This window comes from Xenopus laevis, chromosome 8L (assembly GCF_017654675.1).
Source record: "Xenopus laevis strain J_2021 chromosome 8L, Xenopus_laevis_v10.1, whole genome shotgun sequence".
NCBI lineage: Eukaryota > Metazoa > Chordata > Amphibia > Anura > Pipidae > Xenopus > Xenopus laevis.
This window is the reverse complement of record NC_054385.1, coordinates 26,208,845-26,235,653: the sequence shown is the minus strand read 5'-3', so window position 1 is coordinate 26,235,653 and position 26,809 is coordinate 26,208,845. Positions and strand designations below refer to the sequence as shown.

General features: G+C 38.2%; 1 protein-coding gene across 2 annotated transcripts; it reads right to left on the bottom strand.

Annotated features, from left to right (window-relative positions):
• Window positions 1-739: 739 nt before the first annotated feature.
• plp1.L (proteolipid protein 1 L homeolog) lies at window positions 740-25,461 on the bottom strand. 2 transcript variants are annotated; one of them, XM_041571939.1, is made up of 7 exons: window positions 25,357-25,461; window positions 17,504-17,690; window positions 14,927-15,191; window positions 13,026-13,194; window positions 12,187-12,260; window positions 11,658-11,723; window positions 740-1,167 (listed from the first exon to the last, which is right to left on the bottom strand). In XM_041571939.1, exons 1-7 carry the CDS (start codon window positions 25,358-25,360, stop codon window positions 1,015-1,017), a joined length of 918 nt encoding a protein of 305 aa, XP_041427873.1. In that variant the 5' UTR covers window positions 25,361-25,461; the 3' UTR covers window positions 740-1,014.
• Window positions 25,462-26,809: the final 1,348 nt, after the last annotated feature.

Here is a 26,809-nt window from a genome sequence, read left to right as displayed (position 1 = left end):
CTTAAATTGAGCTTTTGTGGATGTTTTTGTTTGTAATTGCACAAGGTTTTTGAGGTTTTATTTTAGTTTTCAGATTAATTCTACATTTTTATTCATTCATGGTTTTTATATTCGGACCTTTTTATAAATTACTTTAGAGAAAATGAGCTTTTTGTGGTTATTAAATCACTAAAATCAGAATGTTGATAAATAGACCTCTAATGGGGTTATGTTATAAAAGGCTCTAAGTTTGCCCAGCAGCAGTAACCCATTGCAGCCAATTAGCATGTAGTATTTACTGGTCACCTGCAAACATCTTATTGGTTATTTTGGGTTACTAATCCTGGGCAAATTTAGTGCCTTTTATTATATATGGGAGCGAAGTGCCTAGACTCGATACTATAATACGTACCTGAGCAAGCAAAAATCAAACTGCTTTATCTTTATTTTGGTTTCTTTTGATTGAACAGTTTCCCCTCCCTAGACTGCTTTCACACTCCCCTAGGCCACAGTTCTAAACTTGTATTTCCTAAGTGGGTTTTCACTTTTGACTTAGAGTGACAGGAGGAGTTGTTGAAAAGGGAAGTCGAGCAATCAATCTCAACAAGTTGAACTTTAGACTAGGCCAAGGAAGCCTTACTGCAGCAACAACACAATACATGCATCTCTTATTATCTCTACTGGTACATGCAAAGGGAAATACAGAAAGAAAGGCATAAGCTTTCTGTACTCACTGAAAAATAGAAAATAAAAAAAAATCTCAGCTTTATTCACATTTATTGGCATAACTACGTTTTGAAAATAAGGTTTCAGTGTAGGGAGATAAAACACAAAGGTAGATTTAGTAGTTTAACATACATACTGGCAACTTTAAAGTATTAAAAAAAAAGATACAATCACTGAAAACGGTAATAATCATTGATGTACATCATGAAAAAACAGGTATATGATCAATTGAACTGCCCTATATAATAAATAAAACTGTCAATAAAAGGCTTTCTCCTAACCTGGGACACCCCAAACATAAGAGACATTTTACACCAGGTTCTCTGCGCTCCTTTGGGGGGGCTCTGGCAGAATCTCAGTGAGCTCTGAGCTCTCAGCCTGTGGTGTCTCCTGGCTTTTCCCCGTCTCTAGGACTCGCTGTTGATACACCCTGTTGGCCGACAGACACATGAGAGCGTGTATCTGAAAGAAAAGGGAGACCAGTGTCTGCCTTTGGGTTGAAAAAAAATCCCATCCAGAAGCTCCCTCTTTTTAATGGAATAAAAACCTTACCGAAAGTTGAAGATGCTCCTTAGAAAAGTAAGTCTCACTACAGCCCTATTGTCAGTTTGGGAGAAATTCATCTGAAGATATTAACCTTAAAGGAAAACTAAAGCCTAAAAATGAATATATTTATAACTGAACCACCCTAGAGGTCCAGTATCTCTATAGTAGTAATGATCCAGGCCTTCAAAGTTGTCACAGGAGGGTCCCATTTTGGATTCTGTTAGGAGTGTCTTGACACTCAGATGCTCAGTGTACTTTGAGCAGCTGTTGAGAAGCTCATCTTAGGGGGTCATCACATATCATCAAGCAGAAAATTAGGGTTGCCTGTCATATAAGCTGATGCTATAAGGTTGATTTTTACATTCTCATGCTGTGCTGGTTTCTGAGCTGCCATGTACCAATAAATTCAGCCAGGGTCGCCATCAGGGGGGCACAGGGGGTACAAGTGTACCGGGCTCGGGCCTGAAGGGGGGGCGGCAGTGCTGCACTTTTCTAAAGAGCTGGGCCCACCTTAACAGCGCCGAACCTGTGCTGCCCTTCCGAAAGGTGCTGAGCTGCTGGACACACAGAGAGGAAAGGGCAGGAGAAGAGAAGACGGGACGTGTGAGGAGAACAAAGAGCGAACTGAGCCCTAACCTCCCAGTGCCCACAGACCGACTGACTGACTGGACTGAAGGGGGATGGTGCTGCGCCATGCTCTAAACATCACGGTGTCCACCGTCCCCTGGCTAACTGCAGCGTAACCACGGGGCTAAGCGACAGAATTCCCTTGGGACCTAGGGTAAATTGCTTTAATTTAGATCTACAAACAGCAACAAAGAGCAAGTGCAGTGAAAAGAAGATAGCGGGCTACTGGGGCATCTTTGGAGGCACAGATCTTTTTAAAGTTTTATCTTGGTTAGTATAGAAAACCAAAACACGGACAACATTCTACCTTATTTCCTTTGTTAAGATTTAGTTCTCTTTTAAATTGAACTTATTGACTGCGTCAGTTGACCTGAAAGGAACTTCAGAATGAATTTCTCTAAAATGAGTGTGTGCCTTATTCTGAGGAAAAATTAACTTTAAATCAATGCAAGAACGACTGGGCTTTGTATGATCATTCAACCATTGGGTTTAGTTAATAAAAAGCTAACCGATGCCAGAAAGCACATGTAAGTCACTTGCTTGTTCTGACTTTGCTTTAACCGAACCCAAAGACTGAATGATTATAAATCAGCCCCTTAAATGGGGTTGTTCACCTTTAAATTAATTTTTAGAATAACATAGACATTAATATTCTGAGACAACTTGCAATTAGTTTTCATCTATCTTTTGTGGTTGTTTCTTTTATTTAGCGATTGTTCTCTAGTTTGGAATTTTAGCAGCTATCTGGTTGCTGGGGTCTTGTCAACCAGGCAACAGTTTCAAAGAAAGCCTGGAATATGAAAAAGAAAGGGACTGAATATAAAAATAAGGAATGAATAGTTTTAATAGGAATAGTTTTTTGCCTGCCTAGGTCAGTGACCCCCATTTGGAAGCTGGAGAGATGCAGAATAGGATGGCAGATATTATAAAAACTACATAAAATAATATAAAAACTATACAAAATTCTGAAATTCAAATCTATTTATTAATTTAAATATTATTTAATAAGGCAGAATGAGAAAGCTTACTGGGTGCATTTAATAATCATCTGTGCACATTTACATTTCTACATATGAGATTGAGCTTTCACTTTTTTTTGCAAATACAGAAGGTTCATAGACTTTGATCAGACTAAGCCATCAAAAGTCACAAAAGGCAATGTTTTAGATTTTGTCTATGAATAACATTGATAATGATTTTAGTTGAGGCATGTAAATAGTTCAGTTACAATGCCAACATGCAAGGGAGGAATATTCAGTGCACAATATAAGCTATCCTCTCTATTTAAAGAAAACATAATTTAAATGTTGAGTAGTTTCCATTTGCAAGGAATGGTAGAAGTTCACTTCTTAACTGTGTTACTGAATTTGTCGATAAGACTAAGATTGAAGGGGACCCAGTATAGTTACATGAATACATTTCAGTGTTAGAAATAAAAATACAACCCTAAGAATATTAAAGGGGTGGTTCACTTTTAGCATGTTATAGAATGGGTAATTCCAAAGCAATTTTTCATTTGGTCTTTTTTAAAAATAGTTTTTAAATTGCCTTCTTCTTCTGACTCTCGATGCTCTGCAAAGCTACACTTTTATTGTTATTGCTACGTTTTATTACCCATCTACGGTATCTAATCAGGTGCTCTCCTATTCATTTTCCTGTCTGTTATTCAAATCGATGCATGATTGCTGGGGTAATTTGGGCTCTAGCAACCAGATTGCTAAAATTGCAAACTGGACAGCTGCTGAATAAAAAGCTAAAACATTCAAAAACCACAAATAATAAAAAATGAAAACCAAATGCAAATTGTCTCAGAATATGAATCACTATATCATAATAAAAGTTAAAGATGAAGTTAAAGATGAACAGCCTCTTTAAAGACTTTTGAACAATGGACACAACCCTCAGAAGATTTCTTCCGTTGAATATTAACGGGAAGCACTACAGTTAGAATGTTAAGAATAGTTCTTGATCAGTTTGGGTGTCCTAACCTTACACTATCATATAGAAAAGTCTCACAAGATGTAAGAAGGCTAAACGGTGGTAATAGGCTTGAGCTTTGTGCTTAGGGTGCTGGAGAACCCTAGTTGCACTTTATCTTGGTCATGCATAAACGGAAATTCATTAGCTAGTCTTTTCTAATGGATTTTTATATACAAATATACATTTTGACTGCTTTCTTTAAAGTAGGACATCATTCAAATATTCTTGTAAATGAGAAATAAAGATGAGCAGTTATATTGATCATTACAAGTTAGATTCATGATCTACAAAAAGTTCAACTGAAAAGGGAGAAATCATTTTAGAACAAACAAATATACTAATAAAGCATGAAAAACACATGTACTGAGTTTGCCACATACACACACACACACACACACACATACTTTCATATTTTTAGAATAACTTCTGACCCAGTGAACTAGCAATTGTCTGTTTTTTCATCTGATGCATATGCTAATAGAACATTTTGCATTGAATTATCTCAGAGGGCTCTGTATGTATATTTTAGATCAGGGGTCCCCAACCTTTTTTTTTTTTTTACCCATGAGTCACATTCAAATGTAAAAAGAGTTGAGGTACAACACAAGCATAGAAAATTGTTCCTGGGGTGTGATTGGCTATTTGGTAGCCACTATGTGGACAGGCCGCCTACAAGAGGCTCTGTTTGCCAGTACATCTGGTGCAACCAACACCTTCCTCCAAGCCAGGAATTCAAAATAAGCACCTGCTTTGAGGCCACTGGGAGCAACATCCAAGTGGTTGGTGAACAACATGTTGCTCATGAGCCACTGATCGGGGATCACTGTTTTAGTTATTTCCTGAAACTGAAATGTTATTAAACCAAAAGGACAATGCATTACATTTTTGGGTTAGGATGTATTGTCATTATCTAGTATATTGTAATCAGGCTGGTCCAGGCAAATTTCACAAGTCAAAATTATATTCATGGCTCTTTGACAAATGACTCCATTATTTTCCCATCAAATCTATTCCCCTCTAATTCCTTTCACTTGAAAAATATCTATTTTTTTGGATGTCATCATTAAAAAATGTCTTTGTCTCATCATAACTTAACTTCAACCTGATCACAGAAAATAAACATACCAGTATACTATTCCCACTACTGGGTGCAACCATGACCTCTTCTGTTGGCATTAAAGTAGAAACAAAAGTCTCCTTTAAACAGGATTTGCACAGAACTGGAGGGTTAAATATAGACAGAATGGGAGGCAACTGGCAGACATAAGGAGATACAACTGACAACTCTAATCTATCAACAGACTTTGGCTATGACAGAAGTTCTTTCCAGAAACAAACCAACAACCACAACCAGCATAAAGGCATGAGAAAGGATAAAGGCACACAGACAGAGAGCTTACAAGATGAAAATGTAAAGTGAAAACAATTATAGAGATCCTTAAACCTCGATGAACATCTACAGGCAGATCCACCATTTCTGGAATTGCCAACTTGTATTGACTTTCAATTCTGATATCCTGTGATAATTTTACCTTCATATACACAGGATTCCATAAATATAAAAAATTCTGTATTTACAAGCAGCCCACTTGAAGAAAAAGCAAAATCACGCAGTTAAACCATAGTGCAGAACAGCTTATACCTGTAAAAATCTGCAAAGGGACATTTTTTAAACTCCTTGCAGATGATTCCCAGTACCTAGTTGAGAACCCCAGAGATGCAATGTTTTAATGCATTTATATGTTATACTTAAACAATTACAGAAATGGGGACATATTTTCACTACATTTCTACTGTAAGTCTGAATCTTAAGTAGCCAAATCTGAAATCCAATTTACGAGGATGGTAGGCAGAAACTGGCAAATTGCTATAAAGACACTATTGTTCAGTGATAATATGGAGCCACACGCGCCCCCAACATGCCCCGAACATGTCCCGAACATGCCCTTACTCAAGGCAGAGCTGTGAAAAAGAACAAAGATAACACTTTTCCCCCCACACATGCAGTTGCTTTGGCAGGAATCAGGGGTATTTTCAGTAAGAACTAGTCCTTAATAAAAATAGAAGATTCTTTGGTATTTTGTAAACAATGAAGCCATTAACGAGTGCCAGCAGAGGATGCCCCATAATTTAGATCTAGTTATTTCCAGAAGCAGGGACCTAGCTCTAAGTGGCTGAGCAATTCTAGGAAGATATGTTACTACAGATGCACATTTTGTGATACATGGAGGTATAACTTGCAGAGGGTCATTTACTATTCAATGAGCACTCAGTGTATTATAAGCAGTTTGTACTGTGTTTGTAACATGTCTACTAATCTCAAAAAGAGGTGGCATTTTATGAATCTTGACCATACAACTGATGATGCTTACATGCATGGGCATTTATCATCAATATTACATTGGAATGGGTAAAGAAATGCAGTCTTGTAGGCAAGCTAAATTGATATTTCTTTTAGACACTGCATGTGGACATTATTACTATCATTCTTTCCTTCTGGACTTTTTCCCCATTCTGCCTTGTAACTGCCTATGGTGGTGCATTGCCATCTAGCCAGACATTAATAGCCATCATTATTTTTCATTTTCATTGAGAACAACTTACCAATAAAAACCAAATGCCTGCTTTCAGTGTTTTACCTGCAGCTGACTAATTAAAGCTATATGCTGATTGGTTGTCAGGAATCAGTGCACTATACCCCTCCCCATATGTATTAAAAGACACAAAGTTTGCCCAGCAGCAGTAACCCATACCAACCAATAAGATGTTTGCTTTTAAAGAAATGACCAGTAAATGCTACCTGCTGATATGTTGCTATGGGTTACTGCTACTGGGCAAACTTAGTGCCTTTTTTACTTAACCTCCTACAGCAATTGTGTCCAGTCCTAGAAAATGATCAACATGAGACTTGGACTATGTTGTGCTTCCCAAGACTGCCTTTTCTGAGGCAGCTATAAATACAGAGCTTACTTCATACCTTATATATTGAATCTACCTATTGAGCACAATTGCAGAACTCTTCCCGTGCCTCCCCATGGCTTTGTTCTCAATATAATAAGTGAAAGGCACAGTTTCAGTTGAGTGAAAGGGACATAGGGTCTAAAAATAATATAAAACAACACCCTGCACCAACTAGAACACCTAGTGCTATTTGGTCTTGTTAGTGACATTGTCAGAATGGACCTTTACAACATGCATTTTAATAATGTCATTATGTGCAGCTCACTTTCACTGTACATGCATAGGGAGGGTCTGTCCATCTGTAATGGTGTTTGCTGGGGACCTTTAATAACTTGAACCTTCCACTTCTAGCCTTGCAAAATTCCATTTTGGCGCAGGGTACTAAGCAACTAGGCAATGCTGTCTTTTTTAAATATACAGTTATCAAATATGTCACCTATAATAAACATTGCCTATAAATACTATTACCTTATAATGCAAATTCAACCAGACAGACACGTCTGAATTTTAATACAGAAACTTTTAATTACTTTTTAAAACTCTTACATTTTACAATTAGCAATTTACAAGAAAAATTAAGTGCCCATTCTCTGCCAGAGAGAAAGACCCTTGGATATGTGTGCATGTTTGTGCCCACATACAGAAAGAGCACCATTTGAAATAATGACCCTATTGATAGGTTCTGGAAAATGTCTTTACCATGGTGAAAGCCTTTCTCTCTGGCTTAGAGGGGTTAAGTCATCTGTGGATCTCACCACCTGCTCAACCCATTTACTGCCATTTCGTTGCATAAATTATCAATGTTCTACTTGCATGCCACTTTTGTTACTAAAGGATAAACAAGGCAGTTTAAACTGGAAAGGGACCCACACTTGAAATCAAAAAAAGTATTGTCTTGAACCCACTTTTACAATGCTGTGTGTGTCCCTTTACCAGTATAGTTGACCTCTCCATAATGTAATTAATTATTGTACCCTGCATCACTTATAGGCGGTTATAGGGTCCTTTAAGGCAATATATTAAACATGGTTAGAGAGAAGGGATTGAACAGTGCAAAGTTTGTGGGCTCACCCCCTACACAGAGATTCCTGGCCCAAAGCCTGTTGTCCCTCTGCCCGATCATGGTAAACACATATATAACTATTTCTGCCTCTGCCCAGAGTCTCCCTTCTTTTCTTAAAGAACAAGGAAACAGCCAGCTCCTAAAGGAATATAGGGCTGTTGTCAGACCCTTTAGATTCTGAAATATTGTAGGGATAAAATTGAATGATGAAGACGAAGGAAAGGGAAATAGTTTCTGTTGTTTTCCATGGCATCATGACATGATTTCCATTGAGAAGAAAAAATAAAAATTAGAAATAGAAATCTCTCTTTGGAAGGGAGATACATATATAGATAAATATATGGCCTACTGGGTCTAGAGAATAATGTCTATTAAATTTAGCAAATTTTCTTTGCACTTCTGCATGTTCTGCTATGGAAACTGAAGTATGAATGGCTAGGCATGTTACTTATGATACTGTTCTGTAGATGAGACATTGTTTGTTTTACAGTTCATATGATTGAAGAGCCCTATTAAAATCATACTGTTAAAATTATATTAACATTGATATCATCAGTTATGATGTTATCTGGTGATGGCTGCACCACTTTAAGCTTATTTGCCTGCATTCTTCGTGTTTCCCCCAAAAAAAAAAACAGTATTTTTTTCTCCATGATGAGTTCTAGAGATCTCTACTTCTACTCTACTCTACTTCATGACCCTCCATCCTATAGTACTCTGTTGTATTATAGTACTAGAAGAATGAGTAACCAATCAGAAATTATTTCCAGTAACTAGCCTTAAATGATCACTGTTTGCTCCTGACACCTATTAAAGAGTAAATCTATTGGTGACTAAGTAGAAAATGTGTGATAGAGTCTAATTTTCTACATTATAGGGGGCAGATTTGCTGTCCACAGATATGAGTGGCTGAGATTGGTTTTCATGCTTAGTATCCTTAGGGCAGTTCTTACTTGTTCTGTTAGATTAAGCCAAGAGTTTAGGGAAACCAAGGGCAGATACAGATTTTCCATGGAAAGCACCAGCCATGTTATCTAAATTCCAATGCAAACAAACAAAAACAAGAATTCAAAAACAAAAAGGAAAACATGAACATTATAATCATATAAATAAAACCATGAATTCAGGATTCTGCTTTGTTTTTAGCAACCACAGACTCGAAGTCTAAAACTTTGAGCGATCGCTCCGGCCAGTAACTCGAAGCACAGCATAGTTGAATGATGCGCCTACCATATAAGTGAGCTGCAAAGGAAATATACAGGAGAGAAAATATACAATATATCAATATAATACATAATTATATATGTTATTGTTAGCCCTTTATGGTTTAAATGGAAACTATAAAAGATTTTAAGTGTCAGTGGGGTGCAACAATTGTACCCAAAGCTGCCACTGCCATGATCCTTTCCCATATATTCGAAGAACCCATTATGCATAGTGCAGTTTGAGTAGGGGAGAGAAGGGACTAAAACAGAGGCAGAGATAAAGTGAAATAATTATCTTGTTAAATGGACATAGGATACACTATTCCAGGCCAGAGATGCTATTAGATTTCCATAACAGTCCATGGGATATAAGAACATGATACAACTTAGTGAGTATTCCTTTAAAGCAGAGGCCTTGCTAACATTTGGTTTTAAGTTTTGACTACATTTAGCCATTGTAGCATTTACAAATCTATAGTTCATAGACTACACAGAACAGTTCATAACACAATTCATAACACATCTCACCCTAAATAGGGTATAGATTAGAAGGAGGGGAGGACCATTCTCCCCCCTAATAGAGCATTAGTAAGGCCCCATCTAGAATATGCCAGGCATTTTTGATATTATTGAATTAGAGAGCCCAAAGAAATACAACTAAGCTGGTACAGGGTATGGATAGTCTCAGTTATGAAGAAAGACTGGCCAAGCTGGGTTTTCTTATGCTGAAGAAGAGGCACTTCAGAGGAGATATGATAATTATACAGTATATACAGTAAAGATATAAGGGGATCATATAATAAACTTTCTGGTGCTTTATTTAACAAAGGTTCTTCCATCAGGGCATCCACTAGGATAAGAACAGAAAAGATTCCATTATAGTATTCTAAACGGGTTTTTTACAGTGAGAGTTGTGAAGTTGTCAGTTGTACTGGCAAATAGTTGTACTGGCATTAAAAAGCTTCAAAAGGGGCTTCAAAACAGGGTTACCGAAATTAACTCTTAGTACATGTTGGTCCAGGGACTGGTCCTATTGCCAATAGTTCTTGGAGTCGAGCAGGATTTTTTCTCCTCTGAGGCATAGTCGAGAGGCTTCAGATTCCAGAGGAAGGTTATTCACTAGTAGTTTTAATTTAGACGAAAAGGGTGAACTCGATGGACATGTGTATTTTTTAACATTAATTACTATATTGCTATTTTACTGACTTTCGGGCTGGGCTCACCAACATGGAGGCAGCACCACCTCTGCTTTAAAGTGAAAAATAAATTACATTTAGAATGTTCCTTGCCCATGCAAGAGTGATAGAACATCTTGTAGAACATACTTGAATTTAAGTTTACTTGAATTTGTTACTAGTGTGTTATGTTAGAAAATAATATGACTTTTTTTAACCTTGATTCTCTCTCAATAATATTGAAAGTACATTATCTAGGTAAGTAATTAGTAGGATAAGGCAGAAATGTAGACATTTGTATATACATATTAACGGAACAATCTTGGAGAACCATCTTAAACAAACCATGTCCCAATAAATATGACACAAATTGACAAATTTAGTAAATAAAAGAAAGACTACACTGATTACAGCTGTGTTTCATGATAGGTTGATTTAGAACAGTCATAAGAGTGGCATTGCATTTCTGTAACTGTCCGAAATATATTATTACAAACTGTATGTTACACAAGTATTTATGCTGTATGAAAGCACATACAGCAGGGAGACACAAGTAGACATGGACACATCACAGATGTGTATATATGGTTTGAGGAACATAAGCTATCTCTGTTTTCCTTGGTATGCCATGAAATATCTGAGACAACATAGCATCCCAAACAAATATCTCAATGCATTGTGGGAAACAATCTAGGTGGAACTGTGTGTCATTTTGAAAAAATAAATTCTTCTTTCTCTTAAACAATAACATTACATTCTATTTCTAAGTAGGTTTTACCTTGTCACTCAAGTTACCACCATGGAATGCAATAAATGTTGTGCTGAGAACATCCCTTAATGGCTTATTTGACCCTTTAACATACAGAGCAGTTAGTATTGCGAGTAAAGAAGCTTGCGCGGTGCACTGCAGAGACTACGGAGCTCTGTATGAAATGCTGCCATAGATACTTTAGAGATAGTAGAGGATCTTTATGTCAGGTTTGCCTTAGGTGAGGTTAGCAACATGGCAGCACTCTCTCATACAAATAGGGGCATATTTATTATGTTGTGTAAAAAACAGAGGGATAATATACCACACATCTCCAAGCTTCACCATGTAAAAAACGGCATAACATTTTTACGAGTTTTTTACGAGTGACTTTTGCCGAAAGCAATGTAAAATAACGGAGGTATATCTGGAGTACACCTTGATGAATTCCCCATTAATTTGACACATCTTTTTAAACCATTTCATTTCATTTTACACAGCATAATGAATATGCCCCATAGTGTAGTTTACAAATTCATATATGTAAAGCGTTCATAGACAGTAAACTATTCATATTTATAGTATATTTAAAGCAAATCACACAAGCTATTTCATTATTTGTAGGGCTAAGTACAAAGTAAACTCACCAGGGCCACAAGTGTTGCAGCTGCACCCACAAATGCCGCAATAAAAAGGTGAAATGTCATCTGGAACTGTTAAGAGAACAATAAAAGTGATAAGCTTGTGGCAAGCACAAACTGCCATGTTTTCCACACATTGTATACAGGTGAATATAGAGATGCCTACATTCGGCAGTGCTGTATTCATAAAAGATGGGCTGGAAAGGGATGTGGATGTCCTCTATCCTATTGTGAGTCATTTAAACATACAAGTTAGGGTGTATTGTTGCACAGGCTGGGACTTGCAGGTTGGAGGCCAACGTCTAATTATAAAGGAGTGGATAGCTAATGACAAAGTACAAGCTATACTGTATGTTTAATTTTAAGCAGTGATAGGGGGGCAATGGGATTGTTCTAGCAATTGTGTTCACATACAGTATCAAGAGCAGTCAATATTCGTCCTCATTGTTATTAGCAAGATAATTGGAATATTATGAAGCATTAAAGAAGTGCTTATCACGGAACAGGACTGACAACAGTAATATGTGCTTCTAACCTCACTGGTCTTGCAGATGGCAAGCAGGCTGGTCCCGCACACTTTCCCTGGGAAGGCATTCCATGGCAGAACACCTGGTGTCAAAAGCAGATAGTACAATATTCAGTATAACATGGTACTTTTAACAAGGTAGCTAAAGTGTTTTTTGCTGAATTTTGCCTCTTATATAGGAATACCTATACTGACATAGTATAAAGATACTTTAGACTTGAGGAGTTAGACCTACTATGGAGCATTTCTTTTACAGCCCTTAACTGGTCATGCCCCTTCTGCTTGCTTGCTGGGAGGGTATAACATAATTGGAGGTCTATGGAAGACAAGTTGCATCCAGAGAGAAAACAGCACATTTGAGGCACTGCTAAAACTGCAAACTGAGCAAGTAAAACGTTCATGGAAAATACACAAGTTCATAAGTAAATTTGAACCTTGTTAGGCAAATACAAATGGAATTTATGGAAAGTGCAGTGGTCCTTTCATTTTTTCCAAGTTTTCAAAATACTTAGAAACCTGTTATCCAGCAAGGTCCAAATTACAGAACGGCCGTCTCCCATAGACTCCAAATAATTAACATTTTTAAAAATGATTTCCTTATTTCTGTAATAATAAAATAGTACATTGTACTTAATCCAACGTAAAATAGAATTAAGCCTTATTAGAAGCAAAATCAGCCTATTGGGGTTATTTAATGTTTAAATGATTTTATAGTAGACTTAAGGTTTGAAGATCCAAATTACGGAAACATCCCTTATCCGGAAAACCCCAGGTCCTGAGCATTCTGAATAACAGGTCCCATACCTGTATTATAAATCATCCAAGGATGCCAGGGTATTAAAACGTACCATACATGCGAGCATCTGAACACAGGGTACTGACGCTGGTTGTGGTTTTCCCTGGGAAGGCGATGGACTGGCAGGTGACCCAGGTGTTGAAGTAAATGTAGACAGGAACAGCAGAGCAGGCAAAGATCAGGATCCACAAAATAGTGATAATATAAGTGACACCGACAAACTACAGGAATAATAAAAAAATTGTAACACAATGAGAGCAGCATCATGGGAAAACCTATCATCAACCACTAACCAAGGCAAATACTGAAGCATAGGATATACTGTATGCTTGTACTTGAAAAAGACCACATAGGAAGATACAAATGTTCTACTAATGGTAAAGGTTTTATAACACTTTCGGAATGTTACATTTCAACAGTGTCGGACTGAGCCTCATAAGGCCCACCAAAGAACTTAACATCAAGGGTCCATGCTCACGAATAATTAGATATATAGTCTAAATGGAATCTAAATGGAATGGGTGGATTGATGTAAATTGTCCTTGGCCGGAGATCGGTTCTCTGGCAGGCCAGTCTGAACCTGCATTTCAGTATTTATATTCATCATTGCTCCAAATATGCTTATTAAAATTACAGTATGCATAAATGTATACAAAAGGAATTGGCACTCTCTTTCCAGTGAACATATGCCTTGTCTTAAAAGTCATTATTCAAACTTTATAAAGCTCAATGTAGTTTAAGGACAGATATTAAAAGTGTCAGAATAGTACCGTCATTCAAGACAGGCTAAACTACAGCATATTAAGCTTAAAACAACTTCTGTAAGCATAGTTATTTATATGATGTGTATAATTTAAAGTAGGGTCCTGCACAGGTCCAATTTGAAGGACCCGCGCCTGATCCAATAACCGCTGACCACTAACCTGACCCTGACCACCCAACACATCCCCCTTCCCAGAATCACTACTCAACCAGGACCCTAGAAAACAAACATAACACCCGACCAGAGACCCATAAAACCGGAAGTAACATCATCTCAGACAGGAAGTGACGTCACTCTGGTGTCCATTCATCCGAAGCTCTTCGCAATAGCGAGTTTTACTCCTTTTTTTCTGATCACTCCTACTTCTAATGATGTCACTTCCAGTTTACAATGACAGTACTTCCTGTTTCTTGATGGTCAGTGGGTCGCGGATCGGGTTGCGAATAGGGTTGGCACCTTTTCTAGAAAAAAATACCGGCCTTCTTATATTCTTGCCATTTTTTTAATAATTTTTAATAACATTGGCATCAAGCATCATTTTTATCGGCCAGGTCGTTAAAATACCGGCCAGGTGGCAACCCTAGTCGCGGATAAGGTACTTGCGGGTCAGGTATCGGGTCCAAGCAGCTAAGTATGCAGGTTGCGGGTTTAACAAATTGGTTCCGCGCAGGACTCTAGCTAGCCACACGCCAGTGAACAATTGCAAAGTGTCTATAGCACCATGGAATAAATTTGGGATCACCCCGTTTGCTGCATAATCAGGTATTGGCTTTCTTTTTTTTTTTTTATTAAATTTCTATTCATTTTCTTTGGCATAACAGGTTTTCAAGAATGAAGTGACACTTAATTGGCTGCAAATCTATCACCAATGCATAATGAAACATATTATTTCTTTAGTGTAAACTAGCTTTTTCCATTAGATGCTAAAATGATTGACTGTCAGCTGTGCCTTGGTATAGAAAGGGGGGGGGGGGTCTGAAGATGGGCAAATAACATCTTGGTTGGAGGTATTGGCTTTCTTTTACGTTTCTTGTAACATATCCAAACAAATATAGTGTTATCTAAGTGTTTGGTTTATAAAACTCATGGATCATGTTTCAAAGTGAGCACACTGATTGTGATGTGGGAATGAAAAGTTCCCAAATAACAACATCCTTTTAAGATCACAACTTGCTGTCCTTTTATTTCACCTTATCAGGGTGTCCGAGCCACTTTCCCAAGCAGCGACAGATGAGCTCTATGGTATGGACTGGCTGCCTTCCCCTGGTGCTTCTTCCTTTAGGTGTTCCTCCAGTCACTGTAGAGATGAGCCCACCCTTTATAGCTGGGGGTTTGAACTCTCCTAGGATGTGCTTGATGGCAGTTGTGGTGTAGAATCCCTCAGCCAAAAGTAGGATCCCAAATAGAAAGAAGAAAATGGCAATTCCATAGATAACATACTGAAAGGCATTAATCCTACATAAAAGAGAAACTTTTTAGTTATAACCTTCTTTGATAAGCAATCCTAATGCAGCATGTTTCATGTTTCATCAGGTTACTAATGCATCTCGCAATTTTAAACGTAAAGGGTAGGGATGTAGCGAACCGCCGATAATGTGTTCGCGAACGCCGTTCGCGAACACCGGCAAAAAATGCGAACAGTTCGCGAACAGTTCGCGAACTTCGAACAATCGTTCGATTTTAGCGACCGAATGGTCGAATGGTGGAACGATTTTGACGCGAACGCCTATTGGCGAACGTCGCGCGACGTTCGCGAACTTGCGGCGGACGCGAACAAGTTCGCCGCAGAACAGTCCGCGACATCCCTAGTAAAGGGACTATCCAACCAAAGAATGAAACTGTATTGCATAATTAAAGAAGTGTTATTTTACGCAACTTCCCAATATACATTAGTTAAAATGATCTATCATTTTAAAGGAGTGGTTCATCTTCTTTTAGTATGTTATAGAATGGACAATTCTAAGCAAATTTACAATTTATTATTTTTTTTATATAGTTTATAAATTATTTGCCTTCTTCTTCTGACTCTTTCCGGTTTCCAAATGGGGTCAATGACCCCATCTAAAAACAAATATTCTGTAAGGCTAGAAATGTATTGTTATTGCTACTTTCTATTACTCATCTTTATAGATGACCCCTAGTCATCTAAACCATCAATGAATGGGATGGGGCTGCATTTAAAGCTGTAGCAGTTGTGGGTTAAGTGGCAGAATGGATTGCTCATATATAAGAGCCACTCTAACAGAGTCCATTCTCAACTGCTTGATTATGACTCCCCTCTATAAATGAGAACATCAGGCATTCCCTTAGTGAAGGTGGACAGTGTTGCATTACATAGTGAATGATATATGCCCCTAAATCACACGTACAATTTTACTGATGGGAACTTGACATACAACAGCAGAAAATATTTTGTAACTATACTAGGTTGTCTAGGGGACATTCTATAACAGTTCCCCTTCATAGGGACACTGTATACAGGCTGCATTTGTGCCTAAAACAGTAGGGCATATAAACTTGCACTGTGCAAAAGTATCATCCTTGCAAAGCACCATGATTTTTACCCACACTGCAATATTTTCTCAAAAAGTTGGATTTATTTGTCTGATGCCAGAGCTGCAAACATTTGCAGAGGGTAGCGTCTGTGCAGGTTCCTCACTTTTGTGCTATTTAAAGTGGATGTTCACCTTTGAGTTAACTTTTAGTATGATTGTAAAAAGTGCTATTCTGATCAATATGCAATTGGTATATATATTTTTTTGTAGTTTTTTTAATTATTTCACTTTCTGTATATCAGATCTCCAACTAGGAGATTAATGATCTTGAAAAAGGAACTAAATGTGCTGAAGGCTTGCTATGATTATATTAGTTAGCCAATAAAGGTATCACCTTTATACCACTTTTGTTATTTTTTATTTCAAGAGGGCTGCCCTGTAACATTTTTACTGGCTAACACGGTACAGCAACTTTTACCTCTCCTCCTCAAAACACCTAACAATGGTTGAAATTGGCCAAACCGTGGGGCATATTTGTTGGAATGTGCAATTTCACCTTTTCTGTCTCCATCATAGTTCTGGCATACTTCCCAAATATTTACTAAATATACTTTTGCAATTGTGAGTGTACTATGCCAAATCTTTTAGGTGACAATGTTATTACATCATCATAGTGTTCAAATGGCTAAAATGGTTACAGAGATAGGAGTACACTGCTATATCAACCAAAGAGCAACATATTAAGAATAGGTGGGGATGGCATTTACAGTATGTGCTTACCCACAATTTCACAATGCAATTATAATGAAATAATGATGGCAAATTAACACTATAATATCAGCATTGAGGATATGATATAGATAATAAAATTCTAATGTGGTTGCTGCATGATTGTAATGGTGGTTCATCAGCCTAGGACTGGTGAAATTACTTTTGGCAGAAAATGCTAGTGAAACCAATATCATGTTCCCCAATTAGTGACTCGTGAGCAACATGTTGCTCACCAACCCATTGAATGTTGCTCCCAGTGGCTTGGAGGCAAGTTTTGGTTGCATAAAATCAGGTGTACTGCTAAACAGTCTGCTGTAGGCTGCCAGTTCACAAAGAGGGCAGTCACAGCCCTTATTTGACACCGCCCAAAAACATTTTTCATGCTTGTGTTGCTCCCTGATTCCAGATTTTGAGGTGGCTCACAGATGAAAAAAGGTTGAGGATTCTGCTTTAGAGAAAAACTCCCTCCCCCACTGGTTGTGGAATGATTCCAGCACTTACACGTGAATGAGGTATTCATATTCCTGGTAGTTTTTGGAAAAATATGTCTCAATCAACTTCTCTGTTCCACTCAAAGCCTCATGCCCACAGCCGCAGAATAGGGCCACTCCAGCAAAACACAGGACTGTGGCAATGACTGAAGCAAATGGTACCCCAACCATGCAGCGTATGCAGCCATCATGCCAACCTGGGATACAGGGGGAAAGGAAGAATACATTAAAATGGGAGACATCCAAAGGGCATGTTGAAGAAGGAGACAAAATAAAGTGAAGCAATAGGAAAGAAAGGAAGAATCTGTTTAAGAGCAATTCCATTGGCTGACACACAATAAAAACCAACCACGGTCACTTTTCTTATTATCCTCATCGGCCAGAGTAAATACATTAGCAGAATCATTGCCTTTGCATGCCTTGTAAAAGGTTTGGGGGTATCAAACTGTTGCAGCATGTCTTTATTTCTGGAAGTGATGAAGCTATAAAACCATCACTGATAACTCTTTTATCAGTCAGGAAACATCTGTATAGTAAAAAAATATCAAATAGTTGATGGTTAAACTGTCAGTGGTGTGGAACTTGGCAGTCTACCAAAACTCCCATGGGACCGTCACTTCATATTAAGATCGCAGAGAGAAACAGGTGAAGTCACAGTTTGAATTAGTGGATCCTCACCTTATAGAGTAAACTTTCACTTGCCACTCACTACAAGCTGCCAAACAGATCTGGGCCCCAGAGTGCCATACCAACTGTTCGTATTAAAATCCACCACTGTCTATATATTGGCACGCACTAAGGTGTGCTTGGAGCCCTGTACTTTCACAATCCTGACAGTTAGAGGCAAATTTAAGATTTCTTAACAAAGTACTAAATCAGGTGCTCTTCATTCTAATACCTCAGCTTCCTGCCAAGTAGGTTTTTAGGCAGGTTTTAGGTGCCAAGCTTTTTATGTTTTTGAAAAAACCCACTCGGCATGAAGGTATTAGAGGAAGAAACCATGCCAGAGTTTAGGAATTAGCATTCATCTTACCTTGTGTGGATATTATCTTTGCAGTTTCTGCTGATCAACATTTGTTGTGATTTTCATTGTTCCTAAATTACTCTTTTGCCTTATAAATTTGAAACGCTCCTTTCTTTTGTTATTCATTTTTTTACCATTAAGTGTTTAATGGGATGGTAACCACTTTTTTTCGAAGGTACAGACCTCGGTTTGTTTGCTGAGGTATTGTTCTTATTGTGGTCAGTGTATGGGTAATTACAAGCCTCCACTTTCATATTACCTCTTCGCTCTACCATTATCACTAGCTTTTGGAATAACTCTGTCTCCAAATAATGTTTAAAATACAGATGTGCTCATCCACTTTTCTGTTGGAATTGCCTCTACTGAGCAAGGTTTAAATGTCCATATTTATTTCCCACGCATGCGCATCTGCTACAATGTTTTGACATTACTGAAAACATCATGTTACTCATTAGTTCCCACTGGCTCAGACTCCTATTTTTTCTGTCAGGTTTCTTGCATGAATTTAAAGAATGCAGTAGCTATGCCCATGACCTCTAGTGCTTGCTGTCATCTGTGCCACATTTTGCTTTATTTCTCCTGTGCTTCCACCTATGACCAAGTTGTTCTCTGGACACATAAACTCATAGTTCTGTGCTATAAAGTAGAACATATTGCAAAAGCTAAATATAAAACAATAAAACATATATTGCTTACGAATGCAATTGGTTAAAAATGTCAGTCTCCTAGATTATTTCTTGCCGATCCCTTCACAGTCTCTCAACTGTATATAAGTCCAAATCAAGCATATATATATTCCCAGAGGGATGTATATAAGAAGAGATCAGCGCCTGTGGCAACAGAAATTAAAAACAAGCATAGCGTAATACGTTCATAAAATGGGATGTCACCCCGTGTATAGATTAGATTATTGATAGGTGTGTTCCCCCTTTCCTTCGGGTAACTATCGATGGAAAAATAGGTTAAAAATAAATGTGGATAGAGAAGGTGTCTTTCCTATAAAACAAGGTGCATTCCAGGAATAAAGCGCCTCCACCTTCTGTGCAGATTGCCTACTTACAAACCACTGCTGTGGTGTTATGCATATAGAGAGAAGCCCTTTCTGGTTCCTCCTCCGGAGTCGCCGCTCCTTCCAGGTTCCAGACCAAGAATAAAACCAATAATAGAGTAATAACGTTTTTATTAAAATCTAGTTAAAATCAATTAAAAATTTTGCACTCACATTTACCCTCACGGGTTATACGCATTCAGTCCAACAAAAGTTTGTATGGGGTCCCAGGGGATAGTCCTGTCAGCTTGCTCCAGACTCCCTCGTGGTGCCTTTCTTGGGCTGTTGTGTGCCCCAACTGTGCCTAACGCGTTTCGCTGTAATCATCAGCTTCCTCAGAGGCGTAGGGACGTGAGTGCAAAATTTTTAATTGATTTTAATAAAAACTTTATTACTCCGTGACCTCTAAGATGTAACTGTTACCTGATCTATCATAATTCACATTTGTGACATCATTTGTGTATTATCATGAATATTGCTTCCCATCTAAAATACCATCAAAGGAATAACCATCCTCTCCTGTCTGTCTACGATTCCCAGCTATTAGACAGTTCAACAACTAAAGGTCCTCATGTTAAACATACTCTATAGAAGATGTCACAAGAGAATCCAAATTCCATTTACCCTAGAGTTTATAGTATGCTGCAGGGCCTGCAACTCTTTCAGAAAGCACAGAAAATAATGTGCAGTCGCTACCTGGATGGCTCACCTTGTGCTTTTCATTCCTAAGAAGTTGGCCAAAATCTGATTTGAAATGACTGCTGTCTAGGGCAGGGTGGTATATGACACCAAGATGTGTTCAGTTTCAGTAAAAGTGGAGACTAATGTAGTACACCTATAATAAATGATAAAGTCTTAGAACTTTGCCTCATTGGCCAAGTGCCTTATTCATTAGCATATTTACTATCCTTATCCTGATTACAGAGAATAAAGTACACCCTATTGTAAAATACAAGGATAGAAGTCACCAAAGGTTTCATGACCTTATAACGGCACAAGGCCAAAGGCCGAGTTATACTCAGTAAGTCCTCTAAATTGCTTCCTAGAGTTGTATATATGAGCTATACAGGTCATAGAACTTAAATGATCAATTATAATACATAAATGTCAGTGTCACTTGACAAAAATTGTGTCACCAGCCATATAGGATATAATTTAATTAATGGTTTTTGTGTATTATGTTCGTATTTAACACAACAGCAATTAATAACTAGTGATATAATTTCTGCCACTACTCATTAGCAATTGAGGGAATACAAGGTTACAAGTTCATAGTACAAGTTGTTCCATGGACTGGTCCCATTGGTAGGAATTTTTACCCCCTCTGAGGCAAATTGGAGAGGCTTCAAATGGGGTTGTGTTGCCTTCCTCTGGATTAACTAGAAGTTAGGCAGGTTATATACAGAATTAAGGTTGCACTTGAGGGATGTGTGTCAACCTAACTTACTTTACTATGTTACTATTATAAAAACTATTACAAAAGAAAATGCTTTACACCCTACTGTAAAACATAAGGATTTTAGACCTCACTTGGAATTCCATGACCATGAACTTCATAGACAGGTGTGTCCAATCATGAGAAATGGTAATTAAGGTGGCCAATTGCAAGTTGTGCTTCTGTTTGACTCTCCTCTGAAGAGTGAGAACACCGCATTCCAAGAACAACACCTGCTACCTACTGTCAAATTCGGTGGAAGTTCCATCATGCTGTGGGGCTGTGTGGCTAGTTCAGGGACTGGGGCCCTTGTTTATGTTGAGGGTTGGATGAATTGAACCTTATATCAACAAATTCTTCAGGATAATGTTCAAGCATCAGAAGTTACACTGAGGTTGGATTTCCAACAAGACAATGACCCTAAACACACTTGGAAATCTACAAAGGCATTTTTGCAGAGGGAAAAGTACAATATTGTGGAATGGCCATCACAGTCCCCCAACTTAAATATCATAGAAAATCTATGGGATGATTTGAAGCAGTCTGTCCATGCTCGGCAGCCATCAAATTTAACTGAACTGGAGAGATTTTGTATGGACGAATGGTCAAAAATACCGCCATCCAGAATCCAGACACTCATCAATGGCTATAGGAGGCATCTAGAGGCTGTTACATTTGCAAAATGAGGCTCATATAAGTATTGATGTTATATCTCTGTTGGGATGCCCACATTTATGCAACTGTCTAATTTTGTTATGATGGTTCATTATGATGGTTTTGAATACATTTTGGATTTATAATTGCATTGTAAGTGTGTGTGTGTGGTGTGTGTGTAAAAAAGATAATTTATGCCTTTATCTCTGTATGTATCTGCAAGTGCAGGATCTTTACAACACATGCATTGTTGCTAACAATACACCCACATCCAGTCACACATACCCAACAATAAAGCTCTGTGACACCAACTGGGGGTAATGTGTCTGGCATGCCCTGACACTGATTCTCTTCCCACCCCTAAACAATGAAAGAGACACATTTAGTCTAGTGTTTACTATACACTTAGAATAGACTGGCTCTATTATGTAACATCAGTAGGTATGTAAACACCACCAGTGGGAGGGCATCATGACTCTTCTATGTGGCCGTTTAGTTGAAATCACTGGGCAGAACAGTTTGCATTCACCAGCTCTGTGTCGTGGGAAGGCAGAGCATCTATTAATATAAATATTGCCTATACTCCTACATTCTAATTTACATTGATAATAAGCAACTAAACTCTGCTGGTATGATGATGTGAAAGAGAAAATACCGGAATGGGGATAGGAGACAGATACAACCTCCTTGTTATGTAGGGGTGTACAGGACACTGGAATCTTGCAGGGAGAGGGTACAACTATTTCTAATTATGCACTACAGACGGATAAAGTTGCTCTATGCTAGCTGTCACTGCAAGTGCAAGGAACAAAGTGGTAAACAATATGTAAATGCTATACAAACATACTTGTGTCAGTTCAAGCTCCCCTATACTTGCACCTTGTGTTAAAAAACTTGCTCTAAACACAATTCTATCCCGACCCCTTGCAAGTCTTCAGACTTGGAGGTGGTGGACAAAGGGACTCCTTAAATGGACCCTGGTCTCCTGCGGGTCTTTAGACCAGGGAGGTAGTGGATAAAGGGGTTCCCACTAGCTTCAGGGAAGTTAAGTCTCTCTTTCATTGTATGCCTTTTGGCCGGTGACTTGGAATTTGGGACTTTGCCTTCATTAATGTGAGTCCAATTGTGCCCTTGCACTTTTGCATGTTTTTTATTTTTAACTGGGTGATTAGAAGCACTTGCCCAGGCACTGGCTGTTTAGTTGCATAAGGCACCAGGTACAAAGTGCGTGAAGCCCAAGAATTATTACAAGGTCTGTAGCACCCAAACATGCATCTAATTTGCACCTTGTACATAAATGCCCTTTCCAGCACTATAGCCATACAAGTGTCATACAGAAATGACACAATTAGCATACACAATGGATATTTACCATTATGGACATTTTTCATCCACTGGTATATCTGGCCCATTTTACTTTACATGCCTGCAATTACACTGGAATTTGGGAAACATTGTATCATGGCCTTTAAAAGGGCAAATTCTTTCATGCACTTGCTCCATAATGAGACCTGGCAGTAGCAGATGGATTAATTTGCCTCTAATGGATGTTTGCCTTTTAATTTGTTGTTAATTCATGACAAGGAGGTGGGCATTGTAAGTACTGCCTCTGTTTTTGCTGATGATACTAAATTGTTATAAGTTCCATGCAGGATGCTGCCACTTTGCATAATGATTTGGCTAAACTGGAGAACTGAGCAGCAAACTATGAGATATGGTTCAATGATAAATACAAGGTTACGCACTACAGTAGAACTAACATATATGCAAGTTGTACACTGAATGGTAGTATGCTGGGGGTATCCTTAATTGAGATTCAGCGCACCAGAGGCCACCTCTTTAGACTAGAGGAAAATAACTTTCATTTGAAGCATCATAGTTGGTTCTTCCCAGTAAGGGCAGTGAGGTTGTGGAATGCACTGCTGGATGATGTTGTGATGGCTGACCTATTAATGCCTTTATTAATGCCTTTAAGAGGGGCTTAAATGATTTCTCAGACAATCATAATATCCAAGGCCATTGTGATCTTAAGATCTACAGCTATTTTAATATAGGTATGTGTATATATATTTTATATATGTGAGTGTACTGATTGGTCTGTATAAGTATGTGTATTCTGGGTTTCATTGGAGGAGTTGAAATTCATGGACTATTTAATTATGTATAGAGTATGGTCTCTCACAGTGACTTATTAAATAGTGGAGAGAGGACATATCAAAATAATATGAGAAGAAATGTCGTGAAAGCCCAAAATTGGTCCAGATTCAATTCAATAAGAAAAAATGATCTCTTAATTCAGATTTCCCCATACACTTTAATAGATTTTTCATGTCATAAACCATGAGATTCCATTGTGTGCCAAGATATCTATCTCAAATAGAATCTAGAGGGGACTGTCTACATACAAAAAGTATTCCAAAGCCTTAAAGGAGAAGGTAAGGCTCTAGTAAGGCAAAAGTTAGACACCCCCAAGTGATTGTATATACTTACCTCACACCCCAGGCCAGTGCTCCTAACAGCAGAAAACTGCACCGTTCTTCCAGTGAGCACCACGGAACGATTGGCTTCTGGCTTCTTCTTTCTTTGGGTGCGCATGCATAGTAGTGCAAAAAAACAGACTTTATCTAAGAAGTCTGCTATTTCGTTCTACTGCGCATGCGTCTGCCCTGGGAAATTAGAAGAAAAAGGAAGCTGATCACTCCAGTGGTGCTCGCTGGAAGAACTCCCGGCCGGTGCAGTTTTCTCCTGATAGGAGCACCAGCCCAGGATGTGAGGTAAGTATATATAATCATTTGGGCGTGCCTAACTTTTGGCACCCCAAGCAAATAGACCATTCCTTCTACTTTAAGTAAGTTATACTGAAAAATCCCCAGTAATGTAAGTCAGTACCAAGGTTAGTAACTCACAAAAGATCAAAATAGTGGTATATATACACATTTTAGGGCAACAAGGCAGTGCATAGAATTCAAATCATGCATCTCATTAACAAGAAGCATTTCTTTTTAACAGGTTAGATTTCAGCTTATCTGAAATAAGTTTGAATATTCTCCCCATGCTTGCATGGGTTTCTTCCCACACTACAAAAATCATACATGCAGGTTTATTGGCTCCTGATAAAATTGACCATAGTTTATGGGAATGCAATAGTAATTTTAGAGTCCCTGGGACAGGGAATGGAATGATGTAAACTTTAAACTGCTATAGAATAGCACCATATCCATAAATAATAATAATAATGTTGGTGGTATTCAAGAAACTACTTGTGTACCTTACCCTAAAATACACAAAAATACAAATTAATCTATTGAAATAAATACATGTGCTGGAACAACTCAACAGAAGGCCAGCCGGAAAGAGCTCAGAGTCTAGAAGAGATGGGAATGTATTGCAATCGATTTTGGTGACTGTAAAATAACTTTGCAACAACAATATGATACCAATAAAAAAAAGCTTCTATACATGGTTTATACATCCTTAGCCAACAATACATAGGCCATTGTTTTCCCTTTTTTCATACACCATCATTTAAAGCATATATATATATATATATATATATATATATATATATATATATATATATATATATATATAAAATAGTTACTTTATACTCCCCATTTTATTTTGTGTATATCAATCAGGAATCCTGGTAAAGATGATTTATTCGGTAGCCTCCAGTAATGTAAGGTAGAGATCATTACTCACCCATGGTTCTAGGAATAGACTTGTTGTGGAAGAGGACCTGCTTGTGTGGTTACCCCTGATTCTTCTCTCTGACTGACTGTGCCTGCAGCCAGTGTCCCTGAATGTCATTAGTCCCCTCTCGACTGCTGTGCCAAACCCCTTAACCCCTCCTTCCCCAGTTCCATAGATATGCCTTACAAACTGTTTAGGATGATTATGTGGAATCCTTCAATCCCCTATGAAGGTAGGGGTTAAAATGAACTAAGGGTGGGTGCTTGCTTCTTGCTGCCAACTCTACACCCCGCTCTCCTGACTTGTGGGTGAATAAAGACTCATTGTTAGTTGGGGGCTAGAGAGCTGGTGCTGGACACAGGAAAAGAGACTCGGTTTTAGGGAGTAGCTGAGATTGCATACATCTATAATTTATTATTAATATACACTCTACTTATGATCTTCCATGTATGCCAAAATTTTAAACTAGAGGTGCATGGAAAATCCTAATGGACCTGAGGTCTTTAGTGAGGTGATAAGGGTATTTAGTGTGGCATAGTTATATTTATCTTTAAAGAAGTTGTACCCTTACATGTTATTAATGTATCGCAGGTGCCAAGTTGCCTCTTATACCAATAAGGCAAAGCATGTTTTGCCTTGTACCTAACACCAAAAAAGGGAAAGTTGTGCTCGCCACTAGATTTTTAAACTATTAGGCAGGGGGTACAATGAGGCTGTGACCAAAAAATGCAATCTCTGTTTTGTTTAAAGAGGATGGGGAGGTCATACAGTATTTAGCAGCTTAATGCACAAAATGTCTAAATATATTAATAACGGGTTGAGTGCAGAGGACCTTTTGTATTTGTGCGTATGGATGCAGTGGTAACAGCCTTATTGCACCCCTCCTAATGATTTCAAAATGAGTGGTGAGCACAAGCTTCCCTTTTTGCTTTAGTTTATACAGTAGCAGTGGCCAGTTCCATGTTGGTGCTCCCACCCTTTCCAGCTATAGTTAGGTGATACAGGCACCCACCCTGCACACAATCTCTTTTCCCCTTCTGCCATCTGGAAAAAGCAGTATTAGGGCGCTGACTTCCAGAATGTGCAACAGCTTTTTTCCACAAGCCATCAGGCATCTCAACTGAAGAAAAAACTGAATGACTGAACTGAAATATAAAACCTCTGAAATACTTTACACAAATGTATGTCTACCTTGCTCAGCAGGGCCATGTTGTTCACCTCAAGAACTCAAGTCAAGTCAAGTGGATTGTATTGTCATTTCAGCCATGTACAGTAAATACAGTACATAGAAGAAACGAAATGGCGTTCCTCCAGAACCCCCCGGTGCTATACAACAACTCTAGTACACGGTCATGCTGGGTAAAGCGGACATTTCAGTTCCTTATGAATATATTCAGTTCAGTCCTTGGGAGTTGAGATACCTGATGGCTTGTGGAAATAGACTGTTTTTCGCATTCTGGAA